We start from the raw sequence: 16819 nt of genomic DNA, 5'->3' as shown, positions 1-16819 counted from the left end.
GTGTTTTATGTTTTGGGGGTTTTTTTTGCTTTTTTTCAATATACTGCAGGATTTAATATGTAGGATTGAATATATGGTAATGTGCAAACATTTTAAGCAGGTGGGAAAAAATGCTGTAAAGTAGGAATGCTTCAAAAAGAGATATGTAAAAAAAATCCCTTTCATGTATGCCTTCAAAACAGCATCAATTCTTCTGGGTACACTCGCACACCATTTTTTTGCTTGTTTTTTGGTTTTTTTTAGGAACTCAGCAGATCAAATTCCTCCCTGATGGTATTGCATGATGGATAAGAATCTGTTTGCACTTCTCAGCATTGAGGAGACCATTAATTATGAGCAAATTCCCAACTCCATTTGCAAAAATGCAGCCCCAAACTTGCAAGGAACCTCCACCATGCTTCACTGTTGCCTGAAACCACTCTCCAGCCCTTTGGGGAACAAACTGCCTTCTGCTACAGCTAAATACTTAAAATTTTGACTCATCAGTCCAGAGCACCTGCTGCCATTTTCTGAACCCCTGTTCCTGTATTTTCATTTATAGTTAAGTCACTTTGCCTTGTTTCCATGTCAGGTTTGGCTTTTTTGGCTACTTCTGACCAAACTTCACTAGATGTACCACCTTGTTAGTGAGGTTGGCTGTTTCAACCTTCATATTAAACTGTTGATCATTAGCACTTGTTTGGTATAATTGTTTTATCGTATACTATATGCCTACAAGAATTAGTGCTGTTCGTAAGGCAAAGGATGGTCACACCAAATATTGATTACATTTAGATTTTTTTTCTCTGTTCATTTACTTTGCATCTTGTAAAATGACAAAAATAAACTATAAACCTGAATATTTTTGAAAGCATTCTTACTTTACAGATTTTTTTTATCATACCTGTCTAAACCTTCTGTGCAGTACTGTATCTCACACACACTTATATACACAACAGGTGAGAAAGTAAATCAGCTTAACTTAGACAGCATATGAATTTCTTACTTTGCTTTGTTTGAGGGTCTTTCGTCTGTTCTGCATCTGTATTTCATAATCCTCCTTTCCAGTTTGCACGCGGGAATTGCACAAATCTATTTCTTTCTCTAGTTGTATTATTATATCATTCACATCCTGTAGCTTATGTTCCAGCATGTCATAATCTTCCCTATTCAGGGGGAAATATGGAGAAAACTATTGAATAGTACCTTCATATAAGTGCAAAATCTTCAAGATAAATTGGAATGATTCAGGAATGTATGTCAAAACCTAATTATATAGGTAAATTATATAAAAAATAAACAACAAGCATGTGTATATAAGTTAAGATTTTAATCAGTTTCTGAAACACCTTCCCAGGTTTTTGGGTATAGAGCTTTTCATAGCAACTCTAAAAGGCAAGTTTGCAAACTCTGAATAAACAGAAGGCAAAACCCACAGGTGGCAGCATAATAAAATAAAAATAATCTTCATTATAATCCAGAATAAAAAAAAAAACAATGTAGTAATAATAGGAGAGACAAACATTGTTTGTGCAGCAAATAGAAAGTGAACAATTGACATATAAATCATGACCTTCCTCTCCAGACTGGCTACACATGAATTTATTAAGTATAAGGATAAGCTAGATTTATGCCATAAATGACACAGGATGTGCCAAGGCTTGAAATATAGTATACCGGATGCACCTTTAAACTATAGAACAGTATTAGGTTTTTAAACAAGGATACAAAAGATGTAAACAAAAATACAAAAGATTTAAACAAAAACAGTGAGACATGCAATTTTGGGCAGTACAGAATGCATTCCATTCCAAGGCTGATATCTGCATAAAATGCTATACTTTTCCATCATTAGAAATTGCCAAGCAATATAATACTGCTGCTATTGCCTAAATTCACAAACCTTTAATACAGGAAACATCTGTAACTGAACATTTTGCACTGCCCAAAAAGTCCTCTGAGAAGATACAGAGGAATAAAGTCTCATAAATGTCAGGGCAGGAGAATACAGCCTACAAAGCGGTGTAGTGCTGGGAAATGTGTGTTTGTTGTCAATGGGGATGGATGCTATAATCTAGTAACACCCATACTGTACTGAATTTGCTACAAGTGACATGGAGTAACCTTTACCCATAGAACTTCAATAATGAAATGTTCCAATGTTAGGCATTTTACTGATCACCACACCTGAGATAAGAGGTTTAAATGTAACCCTTCTTACTAAACACAGCAATAGAAGCATCATTCACAGTACTGCTGAATGCCAAATCCCTACACTGAAATAATTCTCTACTGTGCCAGATTTGTCTCATTCATAATTTCTATTTCCAGGCAGGTGTATGCCAAGGAGAATGCATGGCATCCATGTGTCTGAAAAACAAGCAAGGACCACACAATAGAAGAACTTCAGCAGCACGGCAGCTTGCACAGATGGATGCTATGAACACAGGGCTCTGAGCGAGGTAAGAGGGAGGGGAGGGAGAGTTGCACACGCTGCATGGATGATGGGAGATAATGTGTGCAAGTGTATTGGTATTGTGTTAGGGTGAGTGTGTGCATTACTGTATGGGGTTAGCGTGTGTGAGTATATTGTGGTAGCATGAGGTCTTGACGTATATGTGTATGGGGTTAGAATGGGTGTGTGTGTATTCTACTTTGATGTTGGAATGTTTGGGTGGGTGTTGGTGTATAATGTTAGAGTACCAGTGGTCAGCCTAGGGTTAGTGGTGTGAAGAAGAGGAGGTACAGTAGATATAAAAGGTCTACACGTCCCTGTTAAAATGCCAGGTTCTTGGGATGTTAAAGAATGAGACAAACATAAATCATGTCAAAACTTTTTCCACCTTTAATGTGACCTAATATGAACAACTCAATTGCAAAACAAACTGAAATCTTTGACGGGAAAAAAAACCCCTCACAAAACCTCTTATGGTTGCATAAGTGAGCACACCTTTAAACTAATACTTTGTTGAAGCACCTTTTAATTTTATTACAGCAATCAGTCTTTTTGAGTAGGAGTATATTAGCATGGCACATCTTGACGTGGCAATATTTGCCAACTCTTCTTTGTAAAAGCGCTCCAAATCTGTCAGATTGCGAGGACATCTCCTGTGCACAGCCCTCTTCAGATCACCCCAAAGATGTTCAATTGGATTCAGGTCTGGGCTCTGGCTGGGCCATTCCAAAACGTTAATCTTCTTCTGGCGAAGCCATTTGTTTGTGGATTTGGATGTGTGCTTTGGGTCGTTGTCGTGCTGAAAGGTGAACTTCATCTTAAGCTTCTTAACGGACACCTGAAGGTTTTGTGCCAAAATTGCCTTGTATTTGGAACTGTTTATAATTCCCTCCACCCTGACTAAGGCCCCAGTTCCAGCTGAAGAAGAACAGCCCCAAAGCATGATGCTGCCACCACCATGCTTCACTGTGGGTATGGTGTTCTTTGAGTGATGTGCAGTGTTGTTTTTGCGCCAAACATACCTTTTGGAATTATGACCAAAAAGTTCAACCTTGGTTTCATCCGACCATAACACATTTTCCCACGTGATTTGGGGGCACTTGATGTTTGTTTTTGCAAACTTCAGCCCGACTTGGATGTTTTTCTTTGTAAGAAAAGGCTTCCGTCTTGCCACCCTACCCCATAGCCCATTCATATGGTGAATATGGAAGATTGTGGTCACAAGTAGCACACAGCCAGTACTTGCCAGGTGTTCCATAGTACACCTAATGCTTTACAGCCACAGCCCCAGTTATAAGAGGGTGTGCACACTTATGCAACCAGGTTATTGCAAGATAGTTTTTTGTTTAATATATTAAAGGGTATAAGTAATGCTTTACTTAAATAACAATAAAATAAAGCCACTTAAACACAGCTAACAGAATGGTACTACTATTACTACATATTAATTACAATAATAAATTGTATAACTCTAAATTCAAACCAAGACGCTGGTTTCATGAAAATAAAATCCAAAATCATGTACCTTAACAGTGCAATTTCTTTCGCTGATGCTTCTTTACCATTTCCAACTATAAGTCCATACTGCACTAAATCACGTGTTGTATTCTTAAAATATTCTATGCGTTCTGTAGTGTAGTTTAGCTTTTCAGAAACCTGGAATAACTGGTCCTGAAAAATCAAAATATGGTCAGATACAGCTTTAAAAAAATGTTTTGACAGCATAAAAAACCAACATGAAATCAAATCAATGCCCTTATGGTAACAATCCAATACAAGAAAACAGGGAAAATTCCAAACGGCAGAAGAAGTCTAAGATAACCAGAGTCATAGAAAATACACTATATGGACAGAAGTATAGGGAAACATCCTGATTATAACCCCAGCAAGGACTTTTAATGACATTGCATTCTAAATAAGACATTAATATGTAGTTGGTCCAATGTTTGCCGCTATACCAGCTTACAGTCTTCTGGGAAGGCTATCTACAAGATTTTGGAGTGTTTCTTCGGGGAATTTTTGCCCATTCATCTAGTGGAGCATATGTGAGGTGAGGCACTGATGTTGGATGAGAAGGTCTGGCTCGCAATCTCCGTTCCAGTTCATCCCAAAGGGGTTTAATGGGGTTGGGGGACTCAGTCAATTCTTCCACACAATTCATCCAACCATGTCTTTATGGACCTTGCTTTGGGGCGCAGTCATGCTGGAATAGAAAATGGCCTTCAAACTGTTCCCACAAAGTTAGAAGCGTAGCATTATCCAAAATGTCTTGGCTGAAGCATTAAGATTTCCCTTCACTGGAAGTAAGAGGCCTATCCCAAGCCCTGAAAAATAGTCCAATACCATCAGCCCTCCTCCACCAAACTATACGGTTGGCACAATGCAGTCAGGCAGGTAACGTTCTCCTGTCATCTGCCAAACCCAGACTAGCCCATCAGACTTCCAAACAGAGAAGTGTGGTTCGTAACTCCGGACAACACTCCAGAGTCCAGAGGCGGCATGCTTTACACAGCTTGATCCAACGCTTGGCATTGTACTTGGTGATGGGAGGCTTGCATGCATCTGCGCGGCAAACTGTGCTGATATTAATGCCAGTGGAGGTTTTGGAACTCTTCAGCTATGGAATCAGCAGAGCGTTGGCAACTTTTACATGCCACGAGCCTCAGCACTCGGTGACTGTCGACTGAGGAGAACAGGACACTGTATAGCACAAACAGAGGTACAAGAGATTTCCCAAAGGATAAGGCTTAGTGGCGGCTTTATGGAATGTTTGGATGTGGTGACGCACGCTGTTTTAGTAGACACACTCTGATTGCCTTACGTCTTACGTAGTGACACGGCTTGGACACATTATTTTTAGTGTATGGTCTTATGCCGACTGTTGAAAGTCCTGTGTCAGTGAATGCTACCACAGTATTGTGTGAGTTGGGTGAACTGGTGAAGGGTTGGAGACAGGGTGGGTTGGGTCCTAACAAGGGACATTTGTGAGGTATGATCAAAAGTCCCAGGTCCCTCTGAATGCACACATAACCAAGCTTGTATGTTTACAGGCACTGGGAGCTAGTTTTCATTTGCTTCTAGTGCTTTTTTTTCCTCATTCTGATGCAGAGAGGCTTTGCAGTTTTACAACAGCGCACGAAGGTGTGTTGAACTATATTTCTGCTTTTACATTCATTAAGTTAATGTATAAAATTTGCACAATTCTTTAACTTTACATAATTTGCATTTTCCAAGGTAGGCAGTTTATACTAATTCACTTTCAACATTGAATTCGATTTCAATAACCCACAACAAAGAATAAAAAATACTAGCATTTAGCATTAAAGTGGATTTTTATATGTGAACTCCCTCTCGCGAACGATATTGACATATTAACACCACAGTGTGAAACGGATACAAAGCATTCTCTTGTAGCTGCTCCAATATTGTAACCAATAGAGTGGTTGGGATTACCTATCATTTACAAGAAGGTGCCATCTGCTGAGCAAAAGTGTAATAAGCAAGCCATTTCAATTATATGTGAAATCTTTCTCCTTATTGATTTTCTCCATCGTTTTTCTTAAGCCCTCCAGCAATCCACATGAGTTTGGCAAGTGAACAGAACAGCAGTCTCTCCAGTGACCCCAATATCAATTTTGCCTTTTATTTTACCCTCTCTTAAGGCTATGGATCTAATAGACTATGTCAAGCAAGACATGAAAAATACTATATACATCCAAGGCAACTGACTAGAAATGGCATGTTACTCGTGAGATTCATATATAATATGTTCCAATTTGACTTATACGCATTAAACTCATCACCTGTGTATCACTTAATTGTTGCTCCAAGGTGTTCTTTCTGTGCCCTAGTTGAAGACTTGTTTCTTTGAACTTCTCATCGTATTTCTGCTTTATCAGCTGCATGGTTTTCAGGTCCTACAAATGACTGAAATGTGTAAAAATCGCTTTCGGGAAAGAAACATATATGTCACAATTCCTTAGATAAACTTAAACAAACTTCTGCATAATCAGACACAGACCCTACATGAATTTATAACAAAGTCATATTATAATTAAAGGCAATGAAATACTATGCGTTAATCATGCTTCAGGCACAGGGGGATAAGGGTGACTGGCATCAGCTTTAGGAAGCTGACAGAGAAAGTAAACCAGGCTTCTTTGTTCAGATGGCACTGAAAGATAGATAGGTGTTCCATCTATTAACATAGGTGGGTACCTCTCTTTCTAATCGGTACCATTCAAATCGTGAAGGGATAGACTATATTAATGGCGCCACAAGTACACTGATATAGATGCTGAACGTCCAATTACAATCCAATGGATATACCAACCACTTGCTTCCATGATCATACTACGTGTGATCTTTCTCTATAACTCTAAAGATCTGTCTCAAACATTTTTAGCAGTAATATGCTTTATGTTGGAAGGCAATTTTACAAATTATACTGAAAATATCCAACTTCAAAGTAATTTTTTTAAGAGATAATACAACCATTTTAAGCAGCTGTTCAGGCCTTCAGTTTGTCCAGCGGTCCCATCAGAGGATGAGGGTGTGAGAAAAAGGTTCCTCGTAAAATACAATGAATACATATAACTAATATAATATTAGTGTTCATAAATAACGAGTTCCTTAACCCCTTCGCGACCTTTGCCGGTTCAGGACCGTCATGACAAGAAGGTCACTAAATGACCTTTGACGGTCCTGAACCGTCAAAAAGTTAAATAAGCTTAGAAAGTGATCAAGGATCACTTTCTTCGCTTAAACGGCCTTGCTGCAATGCCTCGATGTCGAGGCATTCAGCAAGGCCGAGATCGGCATCGGGGGCCATGTCTGGCCCCTCCCCGGGGCGTCAACAGCCGCCATACATTGTATGGCGGCGGACGCCCGTTTTAAAAGCGTTTAGGAGGCGATCAACGATCGCCTCCTAAACTTAAATGGTGTCGCTGGAATGCCTCGATCAGGAGGCATCCAGCGACACCAAACACTTACCTTTAGGTGGGCTGTGACCGCTCCGGAGAGCGGTCACAGCCGCAGCTGCCGGTGATCTTCGCCATCAAGTAAGATGGCCGCCGCTCTGTAAAAAAAACAAACAAGAAAAAGTTTGCTAGAGGGTCTCCAGACCCTCTAGAGAACTGGCTCCACTTGCTGGTTGAATACAGGTACTGCATTCAACCATGCAAGTCAATGGAGCCCAGCTTTCTAATCACTATGTGATTAGTAAAATATTCAAAAAAAAAATAAAAAAAAAAAAATGGAAAAAAAAAAATGTGCTAACATTTAAAAATAATTATGCAGTGATGTCACTAGATGAACCATCCAGTACCAGCAAAATGTGTAAAAAAATATAAAAAAAGTATTAAAAAAATAAAAAAAATAAAAAAATAAAGTTTATTATTTTGAGCAAGTGCTAAAATTTCTCAAAAATCTCAAAGAGTTAAAATAAAAGCACTTCAAATACCCAAGGGGTGTCTAATATATAAAAAAAATGGCTGATGGGGTAAATTGGAGTGGCCTAGCTCACAGATAGGGCATAGGTACAGACTGACCAAAATGGAGAAAAAAAGCGCACTTCCCAAATGTGGCATTTTAAATCTGAAACAACCCGACAAACCCATGCATGTGGGGTATCGCTGTACTCAGGAGATGTTCCTGAACACACATTGGGGTGTTGTTTGATAGTGACATATACCAGAACCTGTATATCTATAACTAAAGTACAATTTGTGTGAAAAAAAAATAAAAAAAAATTACTATTACAAAGTTTGACAAAGTGTAGTTCTATAATTGGTGCATGGAAAGGGTTAAAATAACAGCATTCGGAATACCCTGGGGTGTCTAGTTTTCCAAAATATATGGTTTGAATGGGTTAAATTGAGTTAACCGGCTTCAAAGATATTCCAAAGAGGAGATGGAGGCAGAATGACCAAATGACCACCTGAATTACGCATGCCCCAAAAGTAGCCTTTTACCAGCCAAACAATCTGACAAACCCATGCATGTGGGGTATCGCTGCACTCAGGAGATGTTGCTGAACACATATTGGGGTGTTGTTTGACAGTGACATATACCAGAACCTGTATATCTGTAACTAAAGTACAATTTGTGTGGAAAAAAAAATAAAAAAAATTACTATTACAAAGTTTGACAAAGTGTAGTTGTATAATTGGTGCATGGAAAGGGTTAAAATAACAGCATTTGGAATACCCTGGGGTGTCTAGTTTTCAAAAATATATGGTTTAAATGGGTTAAATTGAGTTAACCGGCTTCAAAGATGTTCCAAAGAGGAGATGGAGGCAGACTGACCAGATTTGTTAAAAAAGATTTGGAAATCATAAAATGCTGCTTGTACTTATTGCCCTATAACGTACAAAAAACAGCAAAAAAACATAAAAACATTGGGTATCTCTAAACTCAGGACAAGTAGTAGAATCTATTTAGCTAGTTTTTTTACTTGCTTTTTTAGGTGAGTAAAAGATTTTTCAAATAAAAGTCATAAAATGTCTTTTTTTTCAATTTTTCACCATGTTTTTTTTATTTTTTTTATAGTAAATAAGATGATACGATCAAAATAATGGTATCTGAAGAAAGCCCATCTTGTCCTGAAAAAAACAACATATAACTTATGTGGGTACACTAAATGGGTGAGGAGAAAATTACACCTGAACACAAGCACCACAAAAGTGTCAAAACAGCCTCGGTCCCACAGGGTAGAAAACGAAAAATGAGCCCGGTCCTTAAGGGGTTAAATCTCTAATTGTTGTTATTATTGTTACTTCTTGATTTATGGAGGTCAGTCATATTCCAGAGTGCTGTGCAATTTGTATCGCTGGAATCACATATGGGACCTGTCTATATGCGCTAGAAATTTGTGCCTTTACCACCCCATCCAAAGTAACCTAAGGTACTATAAAATGTTCTTTTTTCACTGTGTAAAAAAGCTACATACAGGTTACATACTTGTGTAAAAAGCACAACTACGTTCTCATAATTCATGTTACTATTCTGAATTTGCGGTTCTCCTACGCCAAGGGCCCATTGGCCTTAATTTTTTATTTCAATACTCATTTCCACTTTTATATATTTGACTGGTAGCTTAGGACAGAGATCCATGTTCTGCTCCCCACCTCTTTACTTTCTAAGACTAATGATATAGTCTTTGTCCCTATTTTACTTCTATATTTTACTAAGGGATGGGCGTAAAACATTACTCACTGACATTTCCAATGAAACAAAGTCCTCCTGAAATAAAACTACATATGAGACATTTCTAACTTTGAAAAGTAGTTAATATTAAGCATACAAAATACCTGGCTAGTACATGATTGCGTTAAGCAACAATCGCAATGTGGTCTATTCATTAAAGGAAGAGTTGTCAGGAAGCCTTGTAGGTGTTCTGGTTTCAGTTCTCACACTTTACTATTAAAGAGGAAAGGTCACCGATTTAACTCGACATTAGGTAGGGTCAGCCAAGCTGCAGAACATCGCCATATAGTTACCCACTTAGGGTGTTCTGTTAGACTACAATGTACAAACACTAGCTCATTACTATGGAGCACTTTGATGTAATTATGAACACCATAAAGTCTGAGCTTGTAAGAAAATATGGAAACGGCCGGTTTTTAGCTTAATTTCTAGTATATTTACTGTTTTGAATAAATCTGCAAATACCTAGGAATAGTATAGGATATACTGTGTGTAAGCCCTAACCGTTCTAGCAGTGTGCCGTGTAAACGGTACTAACAAACAGGGATCTGACTGATATAAGACCATACTACGAAACATATCACACGCCACAGCAACAAATGTGTTATATGTAAAATGGAACTTATCAGCCAGGTCATTGTGAGCCAGTCCTCGGCTGGTAATTATCTTACAATATGCAGATGACTTCCTGCTAAGCAGACACTAAAGTGATGTATGATTGCCTCTGGGCTAATTTGTTACAGACCAAAGGTGGCAAGGCAGCCACGTCCTTACTCAGCAAGCACATTCGCTTAAAACATGTATTAATTGCCAGCCATTGCACAGTGACTCATTAGTAGTGTCTAGTGATATATGGGATGCTCTGCAAACCCCTCCTCACGCCAGAGCCCAAGTCAGGGGGAACTAGAAATGGCTCTATTGTAACAACGCTAACGTGTCATCCCGTTCTCACGTTAGAAAAGCCCACAGTGTTATGCGGGACCTAGGACAACACGGATTATGCACCCACAATGCAGAGACGGTAGCGTAGCACAGCACAACGGGTATTGGAAGTTCCACAGTCGAGGCAGGCAGCACAGGAGCAAGGTCAATATACAAGCCAAAGTCGGGGCAGGCAGCACAGGATCAAGGTCAATATACAAGCCAAAGTCGGGGCAGGCAGCACAGAATCGAAGTCAGAAAACAAAGCCAAGGTCAGGAACACGTAGATCAATCAGAATAACTCACGATAACCCAGAGATACACAACAGTGACTCTTTGAACGGGCAATGAACTAATGGGACAGGGGGTTTAAATAGGAAGAATGGCGGGAAACACCATAGCAACCAAAAGGAAACAACAAAGGAAGACGTCATCGCGACCGGCGCATATTAATGGCGTCGGCGCGAAAAATAAATAAACAAACCGGCATCTGCGTGTGCTACACCCGCAAGCGCCGCGGGTGTGCCACATCGGCAGATGCCGCCGAAGTCGAGCCCCGCGAACGAGTCGCGGCAACCCGCTCATAACCCTGCGAGTGCCGCCGACTCGTCGCGGCGGCTCGCTCATGACCACTGGCGCGTCGTGGGCGTGCCACGGCGGCTCGCATGTTATCATGCGTCCGCCGTGGGCGCGCCCCATCGACGCGCCCCTCCGTCCGTGCCGCGCGCACAGTACACCGAGAAGACGTGCCCGCGGCACGTCCTCTCAGTGTACGTGCCGCGGGCACGTCACACTGAGGGGACGGGAGCGCGTCAGCGCGCAAGCGCCGCCCACCAGCGGCAGATCGGCGAGGGACCGCGGCGGACACGGCAGGTATGACACACAGCACAAAAGCTGAATGACGTTTTAGATTATTCAACCTGTTGATTGGAAGATTAACAGATTGATAATTGTATATTTGCCCCCTCTATAGTATTTCTGTTCCTTCACCACGGTATAACCTGAACTTTACAGGGTATAAATCTGTAATACTAAATAAGTAATATAATAAATACGTAATACATTCTCAGAAGTACTAATCATTACAGTGCGCTTTGGGTCTGTTGAGAAATACTAATGAGCACCCGGTGGCCAAAAAATAAAGGGTGCTCAATACAACGACCCCTGGTTTTAATGGAGGCGAAAAATATGGGGTCTATTCACTAGGCGGTGACCACATGTGAGTGGCTATAAATTTGAGTTTCCTACAGAAAACACACAACTTGGACAAAGTGAAAATCCCAAACTCTCTAAAGACAACCCGCATGCAATCTGCAGGAGAGTCTAGTAAACGCAACTTGACAGATGCAAGTTGAAACCGAGTTCCAACAAATTACAGCCCAGAGGGTAACTTTTGATTCTGTCATACCTCCAAAGAAAAAAATATAAAACACATTTAAGTAAAAACAAAAAAAAAAGACATTCCTCAGAACTTTAACACAAGGGACAGCAATCACAGTTGGCCATTATACGCAATTTGCAAATGTAATTTTCAGCTATTTCAGATTTAAAACTGTATGACAATCATAGTAATTGATAAATATTATTAAGCCAATTTTGCCTCTATCAGTGGATGCACAAGCGCCCCCTGATCAGGAGGGAACAAGAGATTTCCAGTGATGGATTGTGCTGTTGAACACATTGACATTGAATTATATTTATGTCCGCAACAATACAAAATGTACTGAATTTCTCACAATGAAAATAAAAAAAATGATTTTTAATGACGTGAATTTAAGGTAAAGGACAATTTACAGGTTCAAAATAAAAGCAACTGTATTGTAATTTGTACCGAGCTGTGGAATATGGTGGCACTACATAAAAAAATAAATACTAATCAACCTATAAAACCTCAGCTTTCCTGGTGGATGTATTAATAACACATGTTTATTAATTTAGGCTTCATTTAGAAATAATTGTAAGGGAAAAAGCTTGGATGCTTCACTGAGAAAATATTTATATATTTAAATATAATAAAAACGTATGATATAGATACAAACAGGGCCGGCCCAAGGCAAAATGCCGCCTGGGGCGAATTTTAAAATGCTGCCCCACCCCCTTATTTACCCTTCCTCGCCGCCCCCCCATTATCTACCCTTCCCCCCCCCCTGTACTTACCTTTCAGCAGTCCTGCGGCGAGTCTCCCTGTTCAGTCTCGGTGCCGGCTTGTAATGCTGAGCGCCGGAAATCTTCCGGCACTCAGCATTACAAGCCGGCACCGAGACAAAACAGGAAGACTCGCCGCAGAGGAGAGAGAGAGGGGCCCCGAGCGGGTACTGACAATTTTTAAGGATCTTCTATATAGTGTTATATACATATTATAAAAGCAGGCTATAAAAGAGATAATAGTCAGTGTCATCTCAAAATGCTTTAAAAACTGGAGATATGACAACTTGTGATGACATTTCTGACATTTATATGATAAACAGTTGCCTACACCTTTAAAAAAAAAACGTTAATAAAGAGGAATTATCGATTAAAAGGAAAAGTGTTTTCCCTATTATGGCAAGAGGTTCACGTTTTTGCTTCCTGTATTATATTGCTATAACAAGAAGTGCTACAAATAAATCAGCATAATATGATTATATTAATCCATTAAAAAAGAATTCAATATAAAGGCCGGTAGGAAATGTCAGATTTTTATTCAGTATAATTTGGTTAAAAGTATGTGGCGAGACCCTGCTATCAATGATATACCGTATTTGCTCGATTATAAGACGAGGTTTTTTTCAGAGCAAATGCTCTGGAAAATACCCCTCGTCTTATAATCGAGGTCGTCTTCTAATCAGACCTCAAAATCTCCGCTGGGGCCAGGCTGCTTACCGGTGCTTTGGTCGCGAGCAGCAGGAAAACAGGAAGCTAGAAGAGTGTCACACAACTCTGCCTCCCCCCTCCTTCCTCTGGGGGCGGGGCCAGAGAAGTTGCTCGCACAGCCGGGCCCCTGCAGAAGTCTTCGAGTGAGAGATCTGCAGTTCAGGTAAGGGGGTGGGGGAGGGTTTTTGTGATGAATGTGTGAAGTATGTGTGATTAATGGAATGAATGAGTATTTAAATGTTTGTGAATGAGTGTGTGTTAGTATGGATGTGTAAGGGGGGTAGTGGTGGTAGCATGGCATAAGGAGGCTGTACTCACACTCCTATCATCCCCAGGTTCCAGCATGTACTGGCCGCCTTGGCTTGATAGGAGTGTGATTGCTGTTAGCAGTTATATATATATTCCTCCAGAAATGCCTTTTAACCCCCTATATGCCACTCTGGCATATAGGGGATTAAAAGGCATATCATGGGGCAGAGTGGCATATAGGAGGGTATAAGACATTTCTGGAGGCAGAGTGGCATATAGAGGGTTAAAAGGCACATCATGGGGCAGAGTGGCAAATAGGGGGTATAAGGCATTTCTGGGGGCAGAGTGGCAACCCTGGGGGCAGATGTGCACAACTGGGGGGGCAGGTTGGCAAATAAAAGGAAATAAAAAAATATATATTTTTCTCAATCATCAAGCTTTTATTAAATATGAAAATATTGTTTACATGGATTAATATTTACTAGTAAAACTTTTTTCCTATAGGGTCGTTTTATATTCAGGCTTTTTGTTTTTTTCCTAAATTAATATTTAGATTTTGGGGGCTCGTCTTATAATCAGGGTCGTCTTATAATCGAGCAAATACGGTATTTCCTTTTTGTATTTGGTCCAGGAGTGGTAATCCCACCTTTCATTTTGTGAGAAGTAAGGGGGGTTGGGAAGCCAGGAGGAACTGTAGCTGTACATTTTAAGTAACTTCTCGGTTCGGCATATGCTAAGGATAGGATGATCGATTTGCACCAGACTGCAACTTAAAGGAAACGGTCTAATCTTGTTACATCTCAATATAAATATAAAATAAACTCGCACCTTAATATAGCTAATAAGATTAATAAAAGACATAAGTCTTTCAAGTACATTGATGCTCAGATACAATATCTCACGTTTTAAGAAGGTCTCACACCTGTTATGTCCACATTCCTACACGCCATCTAGTGGTGATACTGGGGGTTAAAAAAAAACAAAAACCTGCCTTTGTTATCACATTATGTTTCCTCTCTGAACCTTAAGCAGATTCTGTAGTGATATTACAAAGAGGGGAAACAAAAATATAGCATTAAGGTTGACTATATCCAAAATTGATACTAAAATGTACATGTTGAGACATACTGATAAGAAGAGGGCAAGCCTTTTCAAGCTTAAGAACCTCTGTGCTTTATTCACAATACATATAACCTTAGAGGGAGAGAGTTGTGATTTCAGTTCCCAGACTTCACTATAGATCATGAAAGTCTATCCCCAATGATATTCTGCTGCAGGAAGAGCTTGGCTAGCCCTTTATAATGTATAGTAAAATCAGTAAGATTTATTCAGTCTCTTCGCACATTGAGTTATGCTTTATACAGCGTCAGCTCAGCTCTTCTTACTGGAGAAACCTATCAGTGTTGGTCCCTTATAATAAATAGCGAAATGTTGGAGCTGAAACCACCACCCTCCTGTCAACTCAGCCTTTAGTGGTTGATCCAGATACACTGCATACAAGGACTTCTTGCACAATGCAGTGATTAGAAAATGGTACATGCTTGCTAATGTTTTATAAACTTTAAATTCACACAAATACCTCTGCTTTTTTGTGGTGGAAAACTCTTAATGCATTGACTTTGGCCTCTAATTCTGCCACAGGTTCTTCAATGCTTTTTAACAACTTTGCCAAGTCCTCTTTGATTTTCTTGTTTTCCCTTTGTTTTTGCTGCATTTCGGTCACCATTGCAAACATCCTAGCCTGTTGATAAAATGCAAAAGTCACAGTTTACTACATTTGCTTTGTGTGCAAAGTAAATGGTTTGTGATAAACTCCAGTGAAGGACATTTTACCTGAAACTTCAGTTGTAATTTCTCAGCAGTCTTAAGATTGCCCATGCTAACAGAAACAATCTGGGATTCTACTGTTCTATTGGTCATAGAATTATTTGTAAATGAGACCCGCACACGTCCACAGAATGTGGGGGAGGGGGCAGGAAAAATTGCATATTAAAGTTGGAAAGTATTTTAATATGCATTCTTTTTGTGGGGCTATATGGGACATTAGAGTGTCTCTTTGATAGCTACACAAAACAAGAATGTAAATAACTAGGGTCCCTGGTAAAAATTCAGCTACAGCCACCTGTAACAGGTTGATTTAGTCCCAATTGCTGAAACTAGATAAGTTAGACACATCTTTTCTCATTCACAAGTACATTATGGTGGTAATGAATAACCATTGGCCCAATTCATCATCTTCAGGTTTCTGTATTTTGATTGTGTTGGACCTGTGTAGATATGTACGTTTGCAATGAGATAATGATTGCCATCAAACAATTGCATAAGTCAGATATCCTCCTTTACCCCACTCCAGAGCCTGATATACAAACCGAGATCTTTTACCTGTATCACTTGACTTGTCCTCACTTCATCTGTAATTTGTTTTCTTAGACTGTCAGTGAGGTTCTTTTAAAAAAAAACAAAAAACATGAATACAAGAACAGATTATGAGACTTTTATCTTGCTAGATTTAAGAATAATTTGTTAAAGAAGAGAATAAGATGCATGATTATAATAAGTTGGGACACTTAACTTCAAAACAAGAAACTGATACAAGACTGAGTATCAAGTCTGATAAAAAAGAGGAGAGATTTTCCCTCAAAGTGGAATGCACTTTTCCTGATCTAGATCTTAAACCGTTCCGCATACTTGGTAAACGTATCTAAGGGATCGAGTGTCTTACACCGTTGTACCAAAGGTTGCAAGAGTCTGATGGAAGCAGTGTTGGTCGTCTTCGTTTTGTAAACATTGATACATAAAACTCTGGACAACAGCAGCAAGCGAAGGACAGCGACAACACCTTTCCTATGTGGAAATGTATGATTTCCTGGAACATTAAGGCCACTCAAAATATAGCTCAACACCCAAAAAGAAAACAAATATGAAGTCCACTGCCTCTACTGGCACAGAGGGGTCCTCACTCACAGCAATCTACTGAAGGGAGTAAGAGGTTTGTGCCTCGGTCTTGGCTAGGAGAATGAAGCAGGTTCCTTACTTGTTTCCAACACCAAAATCTTTAGACTTGCTCTGTCTACTCTTGTGAGGCTTTTGCTTATGCCAACTAGACAACTAGTCAAGAAGACAGAAGCAGATCCACCAACCCAAGCATCAACAATA

At 39.7% G+C, this 16819-nt stretch overlaps 1 protein-coding gene across 1 annotated transcript in view; it reads right to left on the bottom strand.

Annotated features, from left to right (window-relative positions):
- Positions 1 to 961: 961 nt before the first annotated feature.
- Positions 962 to 16819, bottom strand: part of LOC149287785 (coiled-coil domain-containing protein 178-like) — a 61467-nt gene continuing 45609 nt past the window's right edge. Inside the window, exons 12-15 of the mRNA XM_089492404.1 lie at positions 16046 to 16108; positions 15243 to 15404; positions 3960 to 4105; positions 962 to 1145 (exon numbers count right to left, since the gene is read on the bottom strand). Of these exons, the coding sequence (XP_089348530.1) occupies positions 962 to 1145; positions 3960 to 4105; positions 15243 to 15404; positions 16046 to 16108 (555 nt within the window). The remainder of the gene's footprint in view (positions 1146 to 3959; positions 4106 to 15242; positions 15405 to 16045; positions 16109 to 16819) is intronic.

This window comes from Sceloporus occidentalis, unplaced genomic scaffold, assembly GCF_023333645.1.
Source record: "Sceloporus occidentalis isolate IW3139 unplaced genomic scaffold, rSceOcc1.0.p SCAF_56, whole genome shotgun sequence".
NCBI lineage: Eukaryota > Metazoa > Chordata > Lepidosauria > Squamata > Phrynosomatidae > Sceloporus > Sceloporus occidentalis.
Note: the sequence above shows the minus strand (reverse complement) of the source record. Positions and strands in the feature narration are given on the sequence as shown.